Genomic DNA, 20,904 nt, shown 5'->3' on the forward strand with positions numbered 1-20,904 from the left:
AAAAAGGCAATTAACAAAGGAAGACAGACAGACCATTATAACCCTTAAAAGTGTAGGTCTTTCCTTTAGAGAAATTGCAAAGAAAGCCAAGGTGTCAGTGAGTACAGTTTCCTACACCATCAAAAGGCACTTGGAAACTGGAGGAAACTCTGACAGGAAGAGGTCTGGCAGACCCAAAGCCACAACAGAATCAGAAGACAAGTTTCTGAGAGTCAACAGCTTGCGTGATAGGCGGCTCACAGGACAGCAGCTTCAAGCACAGCTTAACACTGGTCGAAGTAAGCAAGTCTCAGTTTCAACTGTGAAGAGAAGACTTCGAGCTGCAGGTTTGACAGGTCGAGTGGCAGTAAGAAAGCCATTGCTAAGATGGCAAAATAAGAAAAAGAGGCTTGCCTGGGCCATGAAGCACCGCCAGTGGACTACTGAAGACTGGAAGAAGGTCTTATGGACCGATGAATCAAAATTTGAAATCTTCGGTTCATCACGCAGGGTTTTTGTACGCCGTTGAGTAGGCGAAAGGATGGTTCCTCGGTGTGTGACACCAACTGTCAAACATGGAGGAGGGAAGCATGATGGTCTGGGGCTCTTTTGCTGGATCCAGAGTCGGCGACTTGCACAGAGTGAGTGGCACCCTGAACCAAAAGTGCTACAGCATTTTGCAGCGCCATGCAATACCCTCTGGTATACGCCTAGTTGGTCAGGGGTTCATCCTATAGCAAGATAATGACCCAAAACATACCTCCAGGCTATGTCAGAACTACCTTAGAAGAAAAGAACAAGACGGTAGGCTTCAAATCATGGAATGGCCAGCACAGTCTCTAGACTTAAACCCCATCGAGCTGGTTTGGGATGAACTGGACAGAAGGGTGAAAGCAAAGCAACCTACAAGTGCAAAACATTTGTGGGAACTTCTGCAACAGTGTTGGGAAGAACTTTCCGAACAATATTTGATTTCCATTGTAGAAAGAATGCCACAAGTGTGTTCGGCTGTTATATCTGCAAAAGGTGGCTACTTTGAGTAAAAAATTTAGATTAAATTTTGTTAAACAAAACGATTCCATGATTTATTTTTTATCTCCAATTGTTTATTTGTTCTATGCTTTAATTTCATTGAGACATTAAACTGCGTAAATTTCAATAAAAACTGGAAAAATTGAGGTGTTCTCAAACTTTTGACCGGTAGTGTGTGTGTAATATATATATATATATATATATATATATATATATATATATATATATATATATATATATATATATATATATATAATATTCATTGCTCCACATGGGAGCTTTAAATACAGAAATAAATCACAAATACATAAGTTATTCTGTTTCAGTTAAATGCAATGTTTCATATAAATTGTAATAATACTAAACAGAATTGATCCCTGATCCTATCCATGTAACACATTCCATTTATAGTCTGACTGGAGTGTTATTAAAAAAAAAAAAAAAAAAGTGTATTGAGATTTACAGTAAGCTGCATTATATATATTAGGACTCCACAATTGAGAAACCATGAAAAGGGTATTTCATACTGTAAATCTCTTGAACAAAGGGGGATTCAAATGACCAAGATAACCCCACACAGATGTCTATAATAATAATAATAATATTCAAATGAAGTGTTAATGACTGACATGGATGCTGTTACTGGCAGTTACCCTGCAGGCGTAATTAACTGCCTGTAAAGCACCAACACAGAGGTCGTTAACACAATTATAAATCATGTTCCGTGTTTTAAAATAGACTATTAGCATGCTAATAACTTTAGATGACATGAATTTAAGCACACAAAAGACACAACCTGCAAAAAAAAAACACCATACGTTTTGCTTCCACCCAAACATGTACAAGGTGAAAATAAGCCTCGTACTACAGGTCTCTTGGATACATAATTAAGATTCATTACACTCTGTTTTACTGTGATAAGTATTTTTATAACTCAAAAGACACTGCTAATGTGTTCATTTTCTTTTCAGTACTACTGAATATCTTATGATTGAGTGTTTTAAAGAGCATTTGATTACTTACTGTACATTTAGAATTATCATCCATTGCATTTAATTACAAATTATTTTTAGAATATATATATATATATATATATATATATATATATATATATATATATATATATATATATATATATATATAATATATGTGTGCCTTGCAAAAGTATTCAGACCCCTGACCAATTCTCTCATATTTAAGAAAAATAAAAAACTGAAAACATAAAAAAAAATTTTAAAAAATTAATGCACTAACCGTCATACGCGATTTCCGACTGCGTCACCAGTTTTCTTATACAAAGCCCATCTCTTCAATGTTACAATTTATCTGAATGTCAGTCACAGCCCGCGTTTCTAAAATAAATAAATCTCTCAAGCCAAATCAGTCTGTCTTGTATTGTGCAGTTACACAGCACTTCCTTCAGTTTCACCTGACGAAAATGCAGACAAAACAAAGCGAATGAGACAAGTTAGGGTAATGTAACAGATAATCATTAAACAGTTCTAGATACTGTGGTGTTTTTTTTTTTTTTTAAATCTGTGATCTAGTTGTTTTTGTGCATTTACATTTGAAAGTGAACTGTGATATTAGGGCCTTTCAAGCACTATATTCTGCAATTTTGAATACTGACTTTGGATGCTATTTTAATTCTGGAAACTGTGTTGTTTTTTAATCTTTTGGTTTTGCTAAATTGCATTGCCTTTTACGTTTTTAAGCAGTTCTGTGCATGGATAACATTTAGATTTAATTTTGCTGTTAGATCGTTAATGGGAAATTTTACATACCGCTACAATACGTACCAGATTTAAAAGTATGTACTGTACTGCAGTTAACATGTTGTCTCTTTAGTTTTGGCAAGGGGTATTTTCAGGATCATATTGTTCTGAATTAAAATACTTTGTTGAAAATATAGTACTGTACCAATAAAACCAACACGGTACATCTAAATGGAAGCCTACTTATTTTAACATAGCCTTTTCATGTATTTTTGATGTTGTATTTTTTTTGTGTTCCCTGAAAAACGGACAAGGGTTGGAACGGGTCAAAATGAAATAATCAGATATGTGTCACACGCGTTTAACCGCCACTGAAGTCAAAGTTTGATTGGGTCGGATATGTGAGTGCTGACTGTAGTGGGATGATTGTTTAATGATTTCTTGTTATGTGGCTTAATGTGGAGGCTATATCGACATCTTGTGGCTGTAGGACTAAAGTACAGGTTAAAAGGCTAGTCTACAAATAATATGTGATGCAGTATGACTGACTGACTTTTTCTGTTCTCAGAAGAAACTGGATTTTATGCTTTTAAACCAAAAAGAGGTTTTATTGCTCTGGATTTCTGAGGGTACACTTTTCATTCTTATTCATTTCTAGCTACAATATATTTAAACGTGTAAAATCCCTTCCTGCTCCTAACATGACTCACCCCCTGCTCCCTGCTAACATGTTAGGCACCATGCCTTAATTTCCTTACACTGCATCATGTTCTTGGAATAACCTGTCACCTGATTTTAGAAATATTGAGCTCTGCACATTTGAGTACTTGCATGCACTTCTGTAGTATACCAGTATCACAGAGCAATATGCAAGCTGTTTTAAATTAGAATTAGCACTAAGCCCTACCATGGTAAATTTATTCAGGGGAAAGCATGTTTAGGAACACTGGGAAATACATCAGGCTCTTTTGCTTGCCAGCGACATTTATTAAATAGTCAAGATGATAAATGGTGTGGCTGTAGATGTGCTGCAAAGAGGAGTATACATTATTGCCTTTTGAACTTGCTGTATGACAGTACATTAGTTCCTGATGTCACCAAGCGCTAACAATTTATTTTAATTCCTTTTTGGGAGAAAGAGTATAATCTGTGACCATGCAAAAGCTGCCACATCATAGCAGCAAAGCAATTAAACATAAAAAGATAGCAAAGGAGATGTTGCCTCGATTTGTATGAATTGTATTCACATCTTGTTAATTCAATAAAAAGTGTCTTACTTATTTTATGTTCAATGTCAAATCCAGATATGGTAACTGAATGCAACATACAGAAACTGTATACAGTGTTGATGTCTATTTACATTTAAGAGCTAATGTTTATTTAAGGTGGTGCTAAAAAGAGATGCAAAATACCCAATTTCTTATGAGACTGGCTGAACATAATTAAACTAGGATCAGCTGATAACAATTAAGCAGGAGATAACAATTAAACACTCAATAGTGCTGAATTTATAAATAAAAAAAGGAACTCCTTTTAGTATTTCTAAATTGCAGGCATACGTTGTGTGGCACTCCTAGATGGCTGTTTTCATAAAACCAAATCTCTGAAGCTACTTCACCTTCTAAAGTCATTGAAAATCGCAAAAAAAAAGAGGCCAAAGATATATGGAGGGCTTCTAGTAACTTTGGTTCCGCATCACTGTTCCTGCACTGCTTAGATGTAAGATATTAAAAGTTGGATATCGGTGAGTGACCAGTAACATGTTACAGAATAACCACCTTTTCAGATTCATTATGTTTCTATTGGGAAGTAGGGAGGCTTCGGAAATGAAAAACCTCTCTCTCCCTCTCAGTATGTGTGTGCTCTCCTTGCCCCCTAGGTGAACACAGCCATGCATGAAACCAAGCTGATGGAAGAATGTGACGAGCTAGTGGAAATCATCCGGCAAAGGAAGCAAGTCATCGCAGTCAAAATCAAGGAGTCAAAGGTAGGCTTTGCTTTATGCTGATTCATTTCTTTCTCACACAATACATGGAGGCTCACTGTCCTCTTTTTAAACCTGCCAGAGGCACATTGCAAGTGCACCATCGGTCATCATTGTGCTCTGTGCATTACAAACCAATGTTGCCTTATGAGTGGACAATACACTGAAAGACACAACAAACCTGTTAAATACATCATTTTCTTCTTCTGGAGATCCTTTGTGCCCTAGTATTTCGGAAACCTCAATGTGAAAAGCACTTTTTTTTTGTGGTTCAGCATCCACGTAGAGTATATGCTACTGGGACTAAAGCAACAACACAGTGCCAGCAAGTTTGGCAAAAGTTTTGCTACTATAGATGACCTGTGGGAAACTAAAACAGATAAGCAGTGCTACTTTGAGGTGTTGTTTGTGTGTGTGTGTGTGTGTGTGTGTGTGTGTGTGTGTGGTGTTGGTTTTTTTTTTTATGATTTGTATAAGCGTGTTAATAATAGGACTGAGAACCCTTGTATGAGTTACATGCTCTAGTTCCAGAACAAAACGCATTGCACTGTGAGCAGCTGTGCTTCTATATTGTGGTTAAATTGGAGAAGGACCATGGATTCAGAAAGCATAGGGAGTTATTCCAGGAATCAACACCCAGTGTATTTACATTTACAGCATGATAGGTTTAAACATATTTTCTGAAAGTAACTAGCTTCCAGAATCAGAAATCAATGTTATAATTAAAGTATGTCGTTGTGTGAACCGTGATGTCCAGTTAATTCCTAAAATGTTTGCTAATTGCATAATTTACTGTATACTATACAGCACAAAGTTTTATCTTCATCCCAAAAAAGTATAATTTTGAGTTTCTTGCACATCACTCAAAATAGTATTGAGGGTTAGAAGGGCCTGTATATAAATGAGACTCCCAATTGCAAATACATAATTGCAAACTTTTTTCTGCTGTCAATAAGGATGGTACTGTAGGTTGGCAAACAGAGCTCAGATTTCAAGACTGAGATTGGTGAAATTAATCCAGTTCCTATCTTGTCCATTGTAGAGTGTGTTGAACAGGGGGAGTGTACAAAATTAGGTAATCACTTTAAAATCTTCATCCATCTGAACAACTGTGCTCCTTATCAGATTAGAGTTCTTTAAACAGTCTTTAATTGATTAACCGCTGGAAGAGATCTAGACAACCATGAAGGAGAAACAGGTTTGCCTTAACCAGTTCAGAGCAGATTTAAGTATTTTCATTAATACATCCCAGCAAAGTAATTATGAATTATAGTAATTTTTATTTTCCCTGAGGTCCAAAATGAAGATAAGGAGTAAGTGAAAAGTAATGTGCAATTTATTGTAAACTGCAGTGCTATTTTGTATGACCATAGTATACCCAACTGTTAAACACTGAACTGATAGCCAGTGCAGTACTATAGTAAGGCATCTGTTAGTAGTAGTAGTGGTGTTCTTCACATAGCTAGACAGTAAGTTATAGAAGTAGTTTTTTTTATTAATTCCTCAATATGCTTTCCTCCAAATCTTAAACCAGGAATTGCCATCTATCACAATGCTAAACCTCAGTGTGAGCACTAAGCCTGTGCAAAATTGCATTTGAAACTCCAGGCAGCCCCTGCTGCGTGGTGAAATGAGTTTGCATTTCATTGCCCGTGCAAGGCGCCAGAGTTTCCTCTTTGATAAATGCAGGTTTGTTCAAATTGGCAGCAAGAGACCCAAGGCCCATCACCAGAACAAATGAGATTAAGCTGGTTGAAACTGCATTTCAGCCTCGAAACAGGCAGCTGCAAAACTGGCTTAATTTTGTAAGTTTGCAAGGCAACATAGTGACTCTAAGTAAGATTATACTCGGTCGTATTCAGATTCTCCAGTTTTACACAAGTTAGCTGCAGAAAGCATTTCTAGTGAGTGTCTTGAGTTCAGCGCCAAACACATGTCTTGCTACACTGCAGCTCAGTTCTATACCTACTGAGATAATTGCATCCTTCAACTGAGTGAGCACCAGTGTTTCACCTACTGTACTGAAGAAATGTAATTATGTTCTTAACACAGTAACAGACTTGTGAAAGAAAGAACACCGAACAGTAACTCAATGGATAACACGATGAGGGTGAATGATACAGGCGCACAAGAAATGCCACACAAGCAGTCAAGGGACCTATTAGTTCTGGGGTTTGACTACTTTAACACCTAAAAGGTGTCTACCATTTTTTGATAAATGTGGAAACAAAATTATATTCAATTGAAAATAGAGATAGGTAGATAATACGTGTTGTATAAATCTAACATATAAATGAGTTCCACCTTGATATTTAGGATTTAATAACACTGTAGTGGTAGTCTTATCCAAGTTTCTAGCATGTCTGGGCTTCTCATCTGAAAACTACTGCAGTTCAATGCCCCACAGTCAAGTTTCACAATAAAGTACTAAGACTCCTTGAAGTTTATGTTAACTAGCATAAAGCTGTGTCCGTAACTCCCCAAGACAAAAATGAGCAGTAAAATCAGCAGGTGGAAAGACTGTGGTTGAGATTCATCAATTAACATTGCCCTTGCAGTAGCTGTTATCATTTGTTTTGCAGCTATCTTGACATATTACCCATTAGCTAGCAGTAAAACATACACAATGTCACCCCTTCTACCTTTTTACTAACAACTTTTGTTGCCACTAGGTCTCAGCAATAGCAATTCTGACAACTTACAAATCGGCCTGCTTTCAGAGCATTCCTACCAATCCCCAAGTGTTTTCCTGACTATTTTCTCTTCGACTCAGATTTACCTCTTGTATCCGGCCACAACACTACGGGGGCCCCGAGTCAATTGGTTCCAATGTTGGCTGTTCGAAATACAACTGTCCTTAACATTACTAAATAGGACCATCTCCAATTTTACATATTTTTACAGACGGAATCACACTGGAGATTCATAAAGATATATATTGTTAGATGTGGGATGTTTCCAAAAACTGCTTTATACTGCCATTTGTTGCTATTTTTTGTAAGGGAAATATACATTAATTTGATTGCAGGTATTTTTTTAATAACTGGCCCTGTTTACTAAGGACCTGATTTGATCAACCGATACCTGGTCAGGATACAAAAACAACAGTCTAGAACAGTTTCGTGAATATCAAATCGTAATTTATCCTTGGAAAACAGACTATTTGACTCATGAGCTAATGCTTTGTGGATAGGTCCTACGTTATGAAACGAGAGCAGAGCAGCACTGGTATTTATGTGTAATCATTTATTGTGAGTCATATTGAAAATTGTAGAACTGATTTTTTTTTTTTTAACATAGCTAGCCAGTCAGCTTTGTGCTGTGGCAGCTGTAAACACCAGGCACATGTTAGACCTTTCAGTTTTTTTTAAAGCCACAGAGTGACAAAAGGTCAAAGATGACAGAGTAAATTAAAAATGTTTGAGCTACAGCATCTATGCTAACTTTATTTGAAAACTTAAATGTCTATACAATGGCTTAATTTGCCCTTTAAAGGTCAGCTAAGAGCTATCAAACAGAATTGCTAAACACATGAACTGGCTTCTACCAATGTTGGGGTGTGCAACTGTAATTTCTGTCCCCTTCAAAAATGTGATTTTAGTATTAAAATGTTTGAAAGTTGCCATGGAGGAGGTAATTACAGTTGCACACCCCTAATGGTCATTTCTAAAAGCATCTCATTACAGAAATTCAAGTAACTGAAAATGACATTATTTCACAATATTAATGTCAGTGGAAGTGAAGAATGGAGGCAAGGCCACTTGGCCCAAGCCACAATGTGAATCACTGAATGAGCTACGCTTTGAACTCAAACACAGCCTTAGTCATTTACCCTTACACATACAGTAATTCTGTCACAAGTGTACATGGCTTGTACAGTTAGCGTTGAACTTAATCATTTGTAGTTTTTCCTTGAACAAGCTGTCTATGCTGAACGTAACAAAAATATTAACAGAAATTGAGTATTAACAGCAGCATAGTATACAGGAATTTGGAAACACTTGTTATTTGTAGCATACACTTTTTGTGTACGTGGGTCTCTTCTGGAGAATGGCTATACAGTAGGTTTCAACTACCAGCTTCCCTGAAGGAGTTAGGCACTGTAATCATTGAGGAATGGTTATGTAACCCAACTGAACAATTTAAACTCCATGCATACTCAAAACATTATCTTGGATGTCCATGGTAACTCAAACCTATGACAAGGCTTTTTTTTATTGCAGTCAATTTTGGATTGTTAATGACTGCATGGCACTAAAATAGAAATTACTCAAATAATAATTTTTTTTGTAATGATCTTATAAACTGCTCATAAGGAATCTCCCCTATAGGGAAATATGGATTGTCAACTTAATGTGTATTGTCGTCTTCATGATTTCTACTGAAGTGAAAATGAATAAATGAATGGACTAATTAACAAACATCCCTTAATATGGACCTAAGGGGACATGTTCACTCTACAAAAAACACTTCATGCAGTATGAAGACTACGCAAATTATAAAGAAACAAAAAAAAAACAGTTGAACAAATACAAAAATAAAGAGGAAATCAAGCAGTGGGGTGTTATGGCATTTTCTTCACACAGATTTGTACACCTGAATATTTTCTAAAATGTTAATTTCAAATCTGACATCTATTTCAGTTCATGGCAGAGAAGCGATAGTCCCATTTAGATGTTAATAGGGACTCTGTAGCATATACACTGAGCTGCTTGCAGCTTAACTGCTTGCTCCTATCAATTCACAAGCACATAAACCATTACAAAATAAAAAATAAAGTTCGAATTGCTATCTAGTGGTCTCTACAAGCTAGAAAGATAAAATGTACATTGTGTGCTCTATATAGAAGACCTGTAGTTTACTGCGGCTATATAGAATGGCCCTGCATTGATTCGAGGGAAAAAATGTTCAATGGTTTCTCCCCTATTTCTCCTTTCTCCTCCTCATTTTGCAGTCTTACCCCCTTTAATTCTCTGAATGGCCTGAGATACACAAAGGCCAGCTTGTTGTCAGAGACGGACTTCCTCCAATTTTGGAGCAAAGACAGCTCTAATAGTGTGATAAATGACCGTGATTGCAGGGAAAGATTTTGGGTCCCATCCAATTTTTGTCACTGTCCTCTAACTCCCTCTTCTCTCTGTCTCGGTCCCTGTCTTAAGGTGATGAAGCTTCGTAAGCTGGCCCAACAGATAGCCAACTGTCGGCAGTGTCTGGAGCGTTCGAGTGCACTCATCACCCAGGCTGAACACAGCCTGAAGGAGAGCGATCATGCACGTTTCCTACAGACTGCCAAGAACGTTGCTGAGAGGTAGGACCTCACTTTTTGTGCATGCCTTTCAAAACCAATTTTAAAGAGAGATTGCCGAGTCATTTCCTGGAAATGAAAAAAAAAAAAAATGTGATTCAGAGCTTGGGGTTTTAATTAGCTGTCTTCCTGTTCAGGACAGTAGTTTCCTTGATTTCTAAAACAGCAGGTAAATGTGTAGCAAACGGCTTCTTATTTCTACCAATTCATTTGATTGTTTTCCCTTCAGTACTGATAGTAATATACTGTTGGAAATATGGAAGAGAAGTGTCTTGGATAAAATAACCATTAGTGTCTCTGGGATAAACAGGGTAATTGTAACCACCCGCTCCCAATCAATGTTAAAAAAAATGTCATGTATAATGTTTTCTGAACATTGAAAGATCTCTTATGTTGGCTATGTTCGATTCCCCTAGTGCTCTTTGGGTAGCCGCCATTGGTAATGTTCGATTTTGCGCTTTGCGTCTCTTCTTATCTGTGTAACTGTGGCATTCCGACATTATAGAGACAGTCAAGCCCTTTGCGAACCTGCCAGACTTGTCTCTGTTTAGTTACACAGCTTGATTGATAGGCTGTTTGCTTTGAAGAGGGTGGTTTTCAGCCCAACAAAAACTTCAATTTGTATTTTCTATTTCAAATGACATTGAAAACATTGACTACATGTAAGTAAATCATTTTAGTAAGGCTGTTCACACCTTGAGTTTCTTAGGTGGGTCAGTACTCTTAATAAACAGTTTAAATGCTAATTCCAGCATACAGCTCAATAGTCCAAGTTACTTAAATATTTATTTAAATCTTATACACTGCAAGCCCTGTCAGTCTTCCATTCTAATGTTTAATATGATTTTAAAACAGAATATTTGGAAACAGATATTTCAAATTTTGAAAGTATTTAATTTTAGGAACTTGTTCACCAGGTCAATCGCACTCATTGTAATCCAGGTTATGCAGTCAATCTAGTGGCAAAAAGCTTCAATGGCTTGCTTTTAATCAGAGGGGATAGAGATGTTCTCATGGAATTCCGAAATACAATAGACCCCCGTTAATCCATGCAGATTGGGACCAATTTGAGCCCGAATTAGTGTTTACTGTTTGGGAAATTCCTGTGCTATTAATTGTAAACTCGAAAAATGCAAAAATATAAATAAAATCGAATGTCCCAGCAATGGTCAAAATATATCCTGTACATAATCAGCATTGTTCAGAGGCAGAGAGAGATGGTTTAAAAAAGTCACCTGATCTTGCTCTGTCTACTGCTCTTCATATTCAGACTGCCAGGCTAAGAGAGTCTTAAAGTCTGCTTGCTGCTCGCTTGTCACTGGTTTCAGTAACTACAATACAGTACTGTCCATTGGCTACCACTATACTGTATTCAATTTAATTGAATTAAATTAAATGATGACTGTCAGTTTCCGCACAGATATGCTGATTTCTGCACTAATAAAGTGTGCGAATACCCGCTTCCGCACAGATCAGATGATTTCTGCACCAATACATTTTGATAATGGACTGTATTAAACCGCACGGATTATAGAAACATGAATTATTGAAACAAGGAGTAACAAGAGTCTACTGTAGTTTGTTTTTAAATTTTAAATCCATTTTTGCTATGGTGTATGTTCTTTTAAACTCCAGAAGTCTCATTTATGGGATTATGTTAACTTTGTGAAATTTAAACCAAAATAGCTGTTAAAAGTTAGGAAAGCTGAGAATGATTTCAATAAAATTAAAAACATGGCTGATTCTGTGTAGAATATGGGACTTACTAACCATAAAGCAACTGTCAATGCTGTAGGACTCGTTTTAGTGTGCTGCATACAAGATACAGGATCAGTTGTTTGGGGAAAGACATTTGCGGCTCTCAGCACAGAAACCAGATGTGTACACCCAAAAAAACATGAACTGGAAAAATACATGCCTGGCTTGGCATTAAATGGATACACCAACTGTTTTGGTGTCAAACAATTACTGTAGCTTTACACTGTTAAAGGTTTCAGAGCCTGTATGTGCAGTCTTATATTAAAAAAAATAAAAGATCCTGGACTGTTGGGTGCTTGAGGACCAAGATTGAAAACCACTGCACTAAATAATGAGAATGTATTCCATGGAAACAGTGACAAATGTCTCTTAACGATGTTGGAATACCACAATATTCAGCTTGCAGTCCGAACTGTGAACATGATCACTAAACTGGTCTGCAAGAAGATTTTCAGTGAACTTGTTCTGCAGTTCAGTAAAAAATGGAATTCATCTGTGAACTGCGTCTTCAGATCTTCCCACATGAGTAACAGCACACAGAGTTGAAAGTTTCTAAATCCCAGCAGGAGAAACCAGCCTACTGGATGCCGTGAAGGAGAAATCTCATACAAGTGTGTGTGTGCTGCGGTAGATGTGCCTCCCTAAGCTCTTAGAAATATGCGAATAGATTGAAATGTCAGTCCCTTCTGGGCTGTAAGCCATCTTGATCTCTAGGGTATCGGCCAATCTGCTAAGCCACAGCACTTTCCCAGAGTGGATTTTTTATAATGCCAACATGTACCCATCTCTGCAAAGTAATTTCAGCCATTTAACGCTTCTAAGCGTATTATGTTGGCTGTGCTGCCCCATCACTGTAAGGCACACAGCTGACAATGGTGGATTTGAGATTCTAGAGAAGTCAATTCCTCTCTGTGAAAGGGGATGTGGGAATCCGCTGAGAGAGACATGGAGGTTGATGTTGACACTCCACTCAGGCTGTCAGATTTATTTAGGTGAGCGCCATTATGGTGCATACAATACACAAACACAGTGTAATGAAAATAATAAATAAAAAAAGGCTAAACAAAACACAGTTGGATAAAACACATAGATAATAAAACAAAAGCTGGCCAAAACACCAGCCAAGCATTGCTCCGACTACCTATAAGGGAGGTCCCCCTCCAGGAACCTTCTCCCTGACACACACTGGGTGGGTTTAAAGTCCTCTAAATGAATTCCTACTTTAGCGATCCCGGTTAACACACACAGTGATCCTAGTTTCAGTGAACCTGGTATTTGTATTTTTTTTTTAACCAGGAGATTTGCCCATTGAGACGAGGCCTCATTTACAAGAGGGTCCTGGAAAAGGATCCCGGTATACACACCGTGATCACAAGTTGGTTTCTTTGTTTGCTCACCTTGGTTATACACACAGTCATGACGGTTCTCCACTGATTCACATGCTGGCTTATAGAAGCAAAACAAAGGAACTGGCTTTCTAGTTCCTTTTTAAAGCATGTGGCCAGGGTTAATCAATAAATCAATTAACCAAAATATTCCTTAAACTCTCATTAAAGGGTTAGATGCCGTTAGCTAATGTTGGCTTCTTTATTTCACACACACACTATTTCTCTCTCTCCCCCTCCACCCAGGGTTGCCATGGCAACAGCATCTTCACAGGTTTTGATTCCGGACATCAATCTAAATGGGGCCTTTGACAACTTTGCTCTAGACTTTTCCAGAGAGAAGAAACTTCTAGAAGGGCTGGATTATTTAACAGGTAAAAGATTTCTTCTAAGAAATACATCAAGAGAGTGGTTTAAAATGGTTTAATGCAATTGCATATCATAATGAATTTTATTTTGTGTTAGGAACATTTAGGTCTTCTGAATAATGATTGGATCTTAAATGTTTTGTTTGCATCAGAGGATGCAGCTGTATCCTAGTTTAGAAATTCTCTGTCCGTACGAACAGCACTGTATGCATGTCAAGCATTATACATGTGAACACTGTGCCTGTATTGCATGATGATCTACTTTTTCATGTTTCTAATATCCCTGATATTGTATTTACAGCCACAAGGCAGTGTATGTTTCTAACCTGCTGGTTTTCTTTTCCCACAAAAGCCATTCATTTGAATTGGAGCATCTGTGTTGCATACAATATGGCACTCTTAAGACAGCTCATCTTTCTCATGTTGGACACTCCAAAGAGAGAATTGTGTTCAGTTTTACTGTTTGTATAAAAATATAAAAGCAATCGCAAGTATGCTGAAAAGCATCCAATGGAAAGAGAAAGGGAAAACCTTTTTTTTTTGTCTTCTTCCTTTACACTTAATGTTTGTCCATTTTCTCCTTCATAAAGCACCCAACCCTCCAGCCATTCGGGATGAGCTCTGTACTGCTTCTCACGACACCGTTACCGTCCACTGGGCCTCAGAAGACGAGTTCAGCGTCGGCTCCTACGAGCTGCAATACACCATATACACCGGCCAGGCCAACTTTGTCAGTAAGTGCTCACAGTTTGATGTCATTCATCTCTGCTGGGAAACTGGGAAATGTTTAATAACTTTACCACACTTACTCAGCTTCCAGGGTGAAAAAAACCAATGCACTGTAGATACAAAAAACACCTTCATCACAATGTATCTGTCAAAAAAATACATTTTAAATAAATAAAACACAACATATTTCTAAAAGCATAAATGTGCCATTCTGTGTTAATGTACAGTATCCATCTTGATTTCAAATGTTGTGTAGTTTTAATGTTTTTATCTAATGGATTCCGTACATGTTTAAAGAACAATGGCTGCTATTTTGTGTTTCTGTTTTGGCATTTACAGTGGTACAGACGTGACTTGGCTTGACTTTTCAAAAACAGTATTTACATACATTTTCTTTCGTAATGTCTCCAAAACATGAACCTCTGATCATGAATCTTACAAATCCCTGCATGGCATTTAAAGCTTTAATGATGCTATGCTTTACTTTTGACTTGCATTGTGACAAATGACCAGTAATCTGATAGGCGAGCTGAGAGATATGTGTTGTACTGCAACACAAGAGCGTCATGAAATTTCCTTTGTAAGAGATGAGTTTAGAAAAGCTTTATTAACTTTTCCTCACCGATGAAAAAGGGTTAAACTGTCAATGTCAGTGCTAGTTTAAAAAAAAACAAAACAGCTAAACGGAACCCTTTTGACTAATTGAAGCAGAAAATTGTGATTTATTCAGCCATGTGTTCTAAAAAGTCAATTGTTATTTTCAAGTTTACCATTTTTTTGAAATCCTATTATGTGGTACCTTTTTAAATGTCCGTATGCATATTTAACTAGATTGTATACGTTAAAGGATTCAGCTTTTTTCATGCCTTCATAAGTTTCTCATACAGACATTTTAAGTTTGAATAATTTACAGCAAGCCACTGGAAACAATTCTCTCACATTAGCAGTAATGTCTCTATCTGCAATCCACAGAAAAAAACATGATTAAAGTGTGACACATGCCATCTAGTATATCTAGTACATATACTTTGCATACACTGCTGCGTTTTATTCCAAATGAACAGAGAACTTTGTTATAACAGTAATGTTGTTTCTAAGGGGAATTAACTGACATCTGTTGTTGTATCTGGGATAAAAAGCGCTCCTTTGTGCAGCTAACTTGTTTATTCAAGTAACTATGGCGTTGCTGTGGCGCACAAACGTATTACCTCAGGCCAAAACCTAGCCCTATGTGGTTCTTCAATGCTAGAGAATTAAACACAGAATAATAACACACCACTCTCTGTAAGCTTGACTTTTCAACACATTAAAAACTCCAGCCATTTCCATGACAGCACCCTTCACACAATGCTAAAGATCTGTTTTAAAACCTGCCATTGATGATATACAGCATAAAATATCCAGCAGTCAGACGTTAGGAGTGGAAGGAATGTGATGGGACAGCATTTGCCACAAGAGGTTACACCAATCTGACTCTCCCTGAATATGCAGGACCTTCAGTACTCCTAATAGCATAATCTCCATTCCTCAGTATAAGCAGAAAGCAGTTTGTCAGCTACTGCAGTAAAAAAAAAAAACATTGAAATATTTAAAAGTAACATTCATGGTTACCTCCCAGGGGTACTAGACAAGGACAGATACTTGCTGTGTTTTACAGGACAATACCAGCTGTAAAAAGGCTTTTTAAGTCATTATGTATGATGTTGTTGCAAACACAGATCAAGCTTTTTATATATGTGTTTATTTGTCAGGAACCACATACACAGAAAGGTATAAATACAAGAGGCAAGATGCTTTGCATGCACAATTTAGCCTAAGGTATTGTTACAGTCCTCAGGCTGGCATAGATGGATATTGTACCAAAAATGCGAATGCCTACTCTATCATTGCCACTGGGGTCCCATTTAGAACTAGCGATGCTATAGTGGGGGACAGCACATTTACACAAAGTGTGTGCTACAGATGGCAGGTGATTTTGAGGCATAATTTTCTAACTTAGAACATAATTTGAACATCAAACCTCCACCGGCATGCTATTAACACAGCTGTAACGTGCTGAGACTGACGCACTCTGAGCATGTATTGAAAACCATTAACCTCACAGATTAGTTTGTCTTTAAGTGCCCTCTCCTCCCTATCAATACACTTAACGGTCACTATGGTCAGTTGTAAAGCAGGTGAAGCCCGCTGTGTGTTGGATATGCATTTTAAATAAGATAAAGTTGCAAGTTTGCTGAATTTAATTGACCTCTTCTTATTTGAATTGTTCTTTTTTTCTATGGAAACAGTACACAGTTGTCAACCATCCATCCTCACATCACCATACCTTCTTAAGTGAATTTTATTTATAAGGGAGCGACATCTATGCATTTTTTTTTTATAGGAGAGAGAGACAGAACTTACTGTTAGTCTGTCCTGCATTGTACCGTATGTGATTGGAAAGTTGCATGTTATGACACAGTGTGTAAAGCAGCACCAGAGAAAATAAATGTCTTCTCCGAAGACATAAAAAAGCCATTTAGTCATGCTTGTTGATTTCCCATGGCTGGTGACAGAAAACACAGTTTTTCACTTTTAAAAAGCAGTACGATTTGGGGTGATGTATTTTAGAAAGATATGGGCACTAGGGACAAACAGAGCTGTGAATTGCAGGTTTATTTTTATTTTATTTTATTTTTGTATGTTATGCCATGTGTATCATATACAGAGTTGCCTGCATGCAAGGTCACAACCAAAGCAGTCTAGTCATAGGTGCTAATCTCCCTGCTAGCTGGTGACCACATGGATCACTGTTGTGTTTAATTGTTTTTGCTTTTAGGTTTGTACAACTCGGTGGACAGCTGGATGATCGTCCCCAACATCAAACAGAACCACTACACAGTACACGGACTCCAGAGCGGCACTCGCTACGTTTTCTTTGTCAAGGCAATAAACCAGGCTGGCAGCCGGAACAGTGATCCTGCCAGGCTCAAGACAAACAGTAAGTCACTGCTTTTACTCGGATCAGATAAACTTCCGCTGTGATTTAAAGTAGCTTTCACAAGAAATTAAAATGCATTTTTCCATCATTATGTAATCCAGTTTATTCTACATATTTTACAGTAAAAACAAAGAGGTGCATCTTCTTTAAGTTCACTTTTATTTACTTTTATTTTGTGGTCCTGTCGTTAAGCTTCGATTAAACTTTCAAGTTCCTGGGGTATATGATGGAAAAAAAACTAAACTGTACGAAAACAAATAGCTACTACAACTTTTCATGTAATACAAAAACTATTGCCTGTGTGTTACAAAAGTCATCACGACTGCACAGTTATGACCTCAGCCTTGTGCATTATATTACAGACTAGGTCACTTGTTATCCCCAGGCAATCGTTTACAGCTATTCAAGTCAAAACCAGGCACAATGCGTAAGATAAAACATGATTCTATTAACTTTTCTTTCTTGATGGACCTGATCAACTTCATCCATTAGAAAATACCATACAACTAGGGTGGAGGGAGCAATTTTCTTTCTGTTTATTCCAGGATGATGCTGAAGATCCTAGCTAAACTGACAAGCCTGAAAAATGAAATGTACATTTGTGTTGCTATTTACAGATGTTATCCACACGGGTTACAAACGATAAGATATCAAACAGTGCAGTGACGTGTAAAGAGAAAAATCTGTTTTTACCCCAGCAGTGCTAAACCTCTCATGATTCACTCCAAAGCTGTATATGTCTCTGAGCCATCACTTAATTACAGACAAAAAGATCTGCAAATAAGACCTGTATCTACGTTGTTCATGTGCTTCATGTACTGTAGTGAAAGCAAGATGTATGTAATATTAGAATCTCATTATGCAAGATTTCTCGCCAAGGTCAGTGTCCGTAGCATCTGTATGACAGCTTCCGTAAAACTTGGGAAAAGCGGGTAAATTAGCAATATTTTCAATGCTATGGAAACTCCATAAAACAAGCCATACCATTAATTTCGACTTTGTATGGCTGCCATATTGTGGTCATGTGACATGTCGCTTTCTGGATAATAAAAAACAATGCTTTATATGCATGCCCAGCTATTTTATAGACTACGTCACCGCACTGTTAAAACTACTGTATATACCTCTGAGACCATATGTGGTGGATTGCAGAAATGGGGTTACATCATTATGCACTCCAAAAATAGAACACACAAAAAAAACTGCATTGGGAATATGTAGAGACGCTTTTAATAGATCCCTTAAGACTATTTAAATACCCAGCAGAGATTCTAATAACAGAACATAATTTCACACTGTCACTCATTGGTGTACCAGCAAATGCCTGGTGGGTATTCAAATGAGTTAACAGCAGTTAATAAGCCACCTGAGTTTAAGGCATTTGCTGTTGTGTTGATGACCACTTATGAAAAATCAGAAATAGTCTGTATAAAAAATGAGCCTCACTTTGACATAAAACTATGCTGTGGCCTGGCCAAAAGGGTGCATGCAAGAGTATGTACACTGTGTATCTAGTACTGGGGTCAGGGTTAATTCAGTTGATGGCCTTTCATAATGGAACGGAAGTTGCATTTATTTACAAACAGTACGTCTAAATCATTGTGCAACCTTCTGAAGTGCAGTGTGCTTGTGAGTCTATTGCCTATGGAAACTGAGGGGCTAGGACACTGTGTACAGTCAGGCATCGTGTCAGCAAGGTCCGTAAGAGCTCCCCCCCCCCCTCCTCCATAGCTCAGCCCTGAGCTGAACACCCCGTGCCATCTGCTGGGCAGACTGTTGCAGGTAAGTCCATAGGTGAAAGTCATAAAAGGCAAATTGGCCCGCTGACTTCTTCTGGTGTTCTTCTGTTTTAATTGATTTGTTTTTCAGAGGTACAGGTATTCTGAGATCACTGGAACAACTTTGTTACCTGCTGTCGAAAAAAGACACACAGTGCAACTTTAGGGGAGTGTGGGGGGGAAGACAACAGATGTGCTGCTACTGTACATTAAGCCCTTGATGTTTAAGTAACTGAAATATACAAAGCCAACATTTTTTCATGTATCCCAGCTTATAAAATAATCAACAAGCAATATGTATTTAAATGTTTAATGTGACTGCAGCTTTCAAAGTGACACATTCCACTTTTCTTCAACCCTGGTGCTGAAAAGGCTTAATAATGCATACGATATTGGCTGTTTATCCTAGTGTGTTGCATGTTATTGAATTTAGATTGGCTTGTTATATAGAAGTACTTAGGTCTCTAAAGGAGTCTTGGAAAACCTTAAAAGAGCTTGTGTGTTTGCAAATTGCTGTGCTCGGAGTGATAAGCAGTTCAAAGCCCCACACAAAAAGAAACTGTATTAATGTAATTGGCTTCCAGCAATACATTTTCAGAGTATGTCCTATCCTCCTAAAGAGACACAGTCTCTAGACAAAGACTATTGAAAGAACTGGGGCATTGCTGATGCTCATTAAGTGGGGACAGAAGACTGGTTTCACAGTTTAAATTCAAGGGCACAACTACATTGAGGTACTATGAGGTCCTTTGAGTTCCTGCTCCTCATAGAGAAGACCTATCACATACCAGAGTGGTGCATGTTATAGAGCTCATAGTAGTTCAAGGTATTATTATGGATTATGTCATCCATAATGAGTGCATGTTTTGAATGCCCTGGAGAAATCAGATGGCTCAGAATCTGCCCTTGAGCATGTGTAAAATGTATTGGTTCCTTGAATGTTGTACCATGGTTGATAATTCCACAATGAGTCAGGATACTCACAATGAGGATACTCACAATGAGTCAGGATACTTAGCTTTCAGGCCAGAGTGGAGTAAACGTAAATGTGTGAAGAATCACTGTCTTCCGACAGTCACATGCAAATCAGGTCCCATGGCAAAGTGCTCAGTATTCTCTGTGTAACGTAACAAAGTACCTGGAAACAGCAGCTCTCTGTATGTTTGTTTATTCGACATTTGACAAAATTGTTCAACCCTTAAACTGACATCAAAAAGGTTTCATTGATTTTCCGTGTGATATCTTCCAGGCCAGCCATTTAAACTGGACCCCAAAACAGCCCACAAGAAGCTGCGCCTGTCTAACGACTGCCTGACGATGGAGAAGGATGAGAGCTCACTGAAGAAGAGCCACACTCCTGAAAGGTTCAGCAGTACAGGGTCCTATGGAGCAGCTGGCAACGTCTTTATTGACAGCGGCTGTCATTACTGGGAAGTCCTTTTGGGTGCCTCCACCTGGTAAGAAAGTCAAACCCCACCTCACAAAAAAACAGTACCAACTAACCACCTTATTGGAGGCTGTATTTTTGGCTTTCCAAGTTTTTCAGTTGTAGTTGCTATGCTACTGAACTGGTAATTCAGTTGTAATTTATACTGCTTCTGTTTGCCAAGGCTTATTATTAATGCTTTAAGCCATGACAGACGCACTTGAAATTTGTATTGATATAGTACTTCTAATGAACAATAGGTTAAGTGACTTGCCCTTGTGCTTGTCTAAGGATTTTCTCTGTAGTACATTATGTGTTTTTCCACAAAGTAGATAGCTTATTGTATTTCCTGAAATGAGTGAACCTTACTAAACCACCAACACCAGCTGGTGTTCCTTGAAGGTTTCCCATCCCTGTACATGGCTACTTTGATTTTGTTTACAGACATATATATTTTTCTCTCAT

The 20,904-nt window shown here is 37.7% G+C and overlaps 1 protein-coding gene across 6 annotated transcripts in view; it reads left to right on the forward strand.

Annotated features, from left to right (window-relative positions):
* Nucleotides 1–20,904, forward strand: part of LOC117412345 (probable E3 ubiquitin-protein ligase MID2) — a 132,818-nt gene that overhangs the window by 108,780 nt on the left and 3,134 nt on the right. For 5 of the 6 annotated variants that reach the window (XM_058989146.1, XM_058989144.1, XM_058989145.1 and 2 more), the window contains 6 exons: nt 4,606–4,713; nt 9,870–10,018; nt 13,405–13,532; nt 14,117–14,260; nt 17,074–17,235; nt 20,263–20,470. In XM_058989146.1, the coding sequence (XP_058845129.1) occupies nt 4,606–4,713; nt 9,870–10,018; nt 13,405–13,532; nt 14,117–14,260; nt 17,074–17,235; nt 20,263–20,470 (899 nt within the window). Of the gene's footprint in view, nt 1–4,605; nt 4,714–9,869; nt 10,019–13,404; nt 13,533–14,116; nt 14,261–17,073; nt 17,236–20,262; nt 20,475–20,904 lie in introns of those variants that run through there. The other variant, XM_058989149.1, reaches the window with a different exon arrangement.

The sequence above is a fragment of the Acipenser ruthenus genome, chromosome 16, assembly GCF_902713425.1.
Source record: "Acipenser ruthenus chromosome 16, fAciRut3.2 maternal haplotype, whole genome shotgun sequence".
Taxonomy (NCBI): Eukaryota; Metazoa; Chordata; class Actinopteri; order Acipenseriformes; family Acipenseridae; genus Acipenser; species Acipenser ruthenus.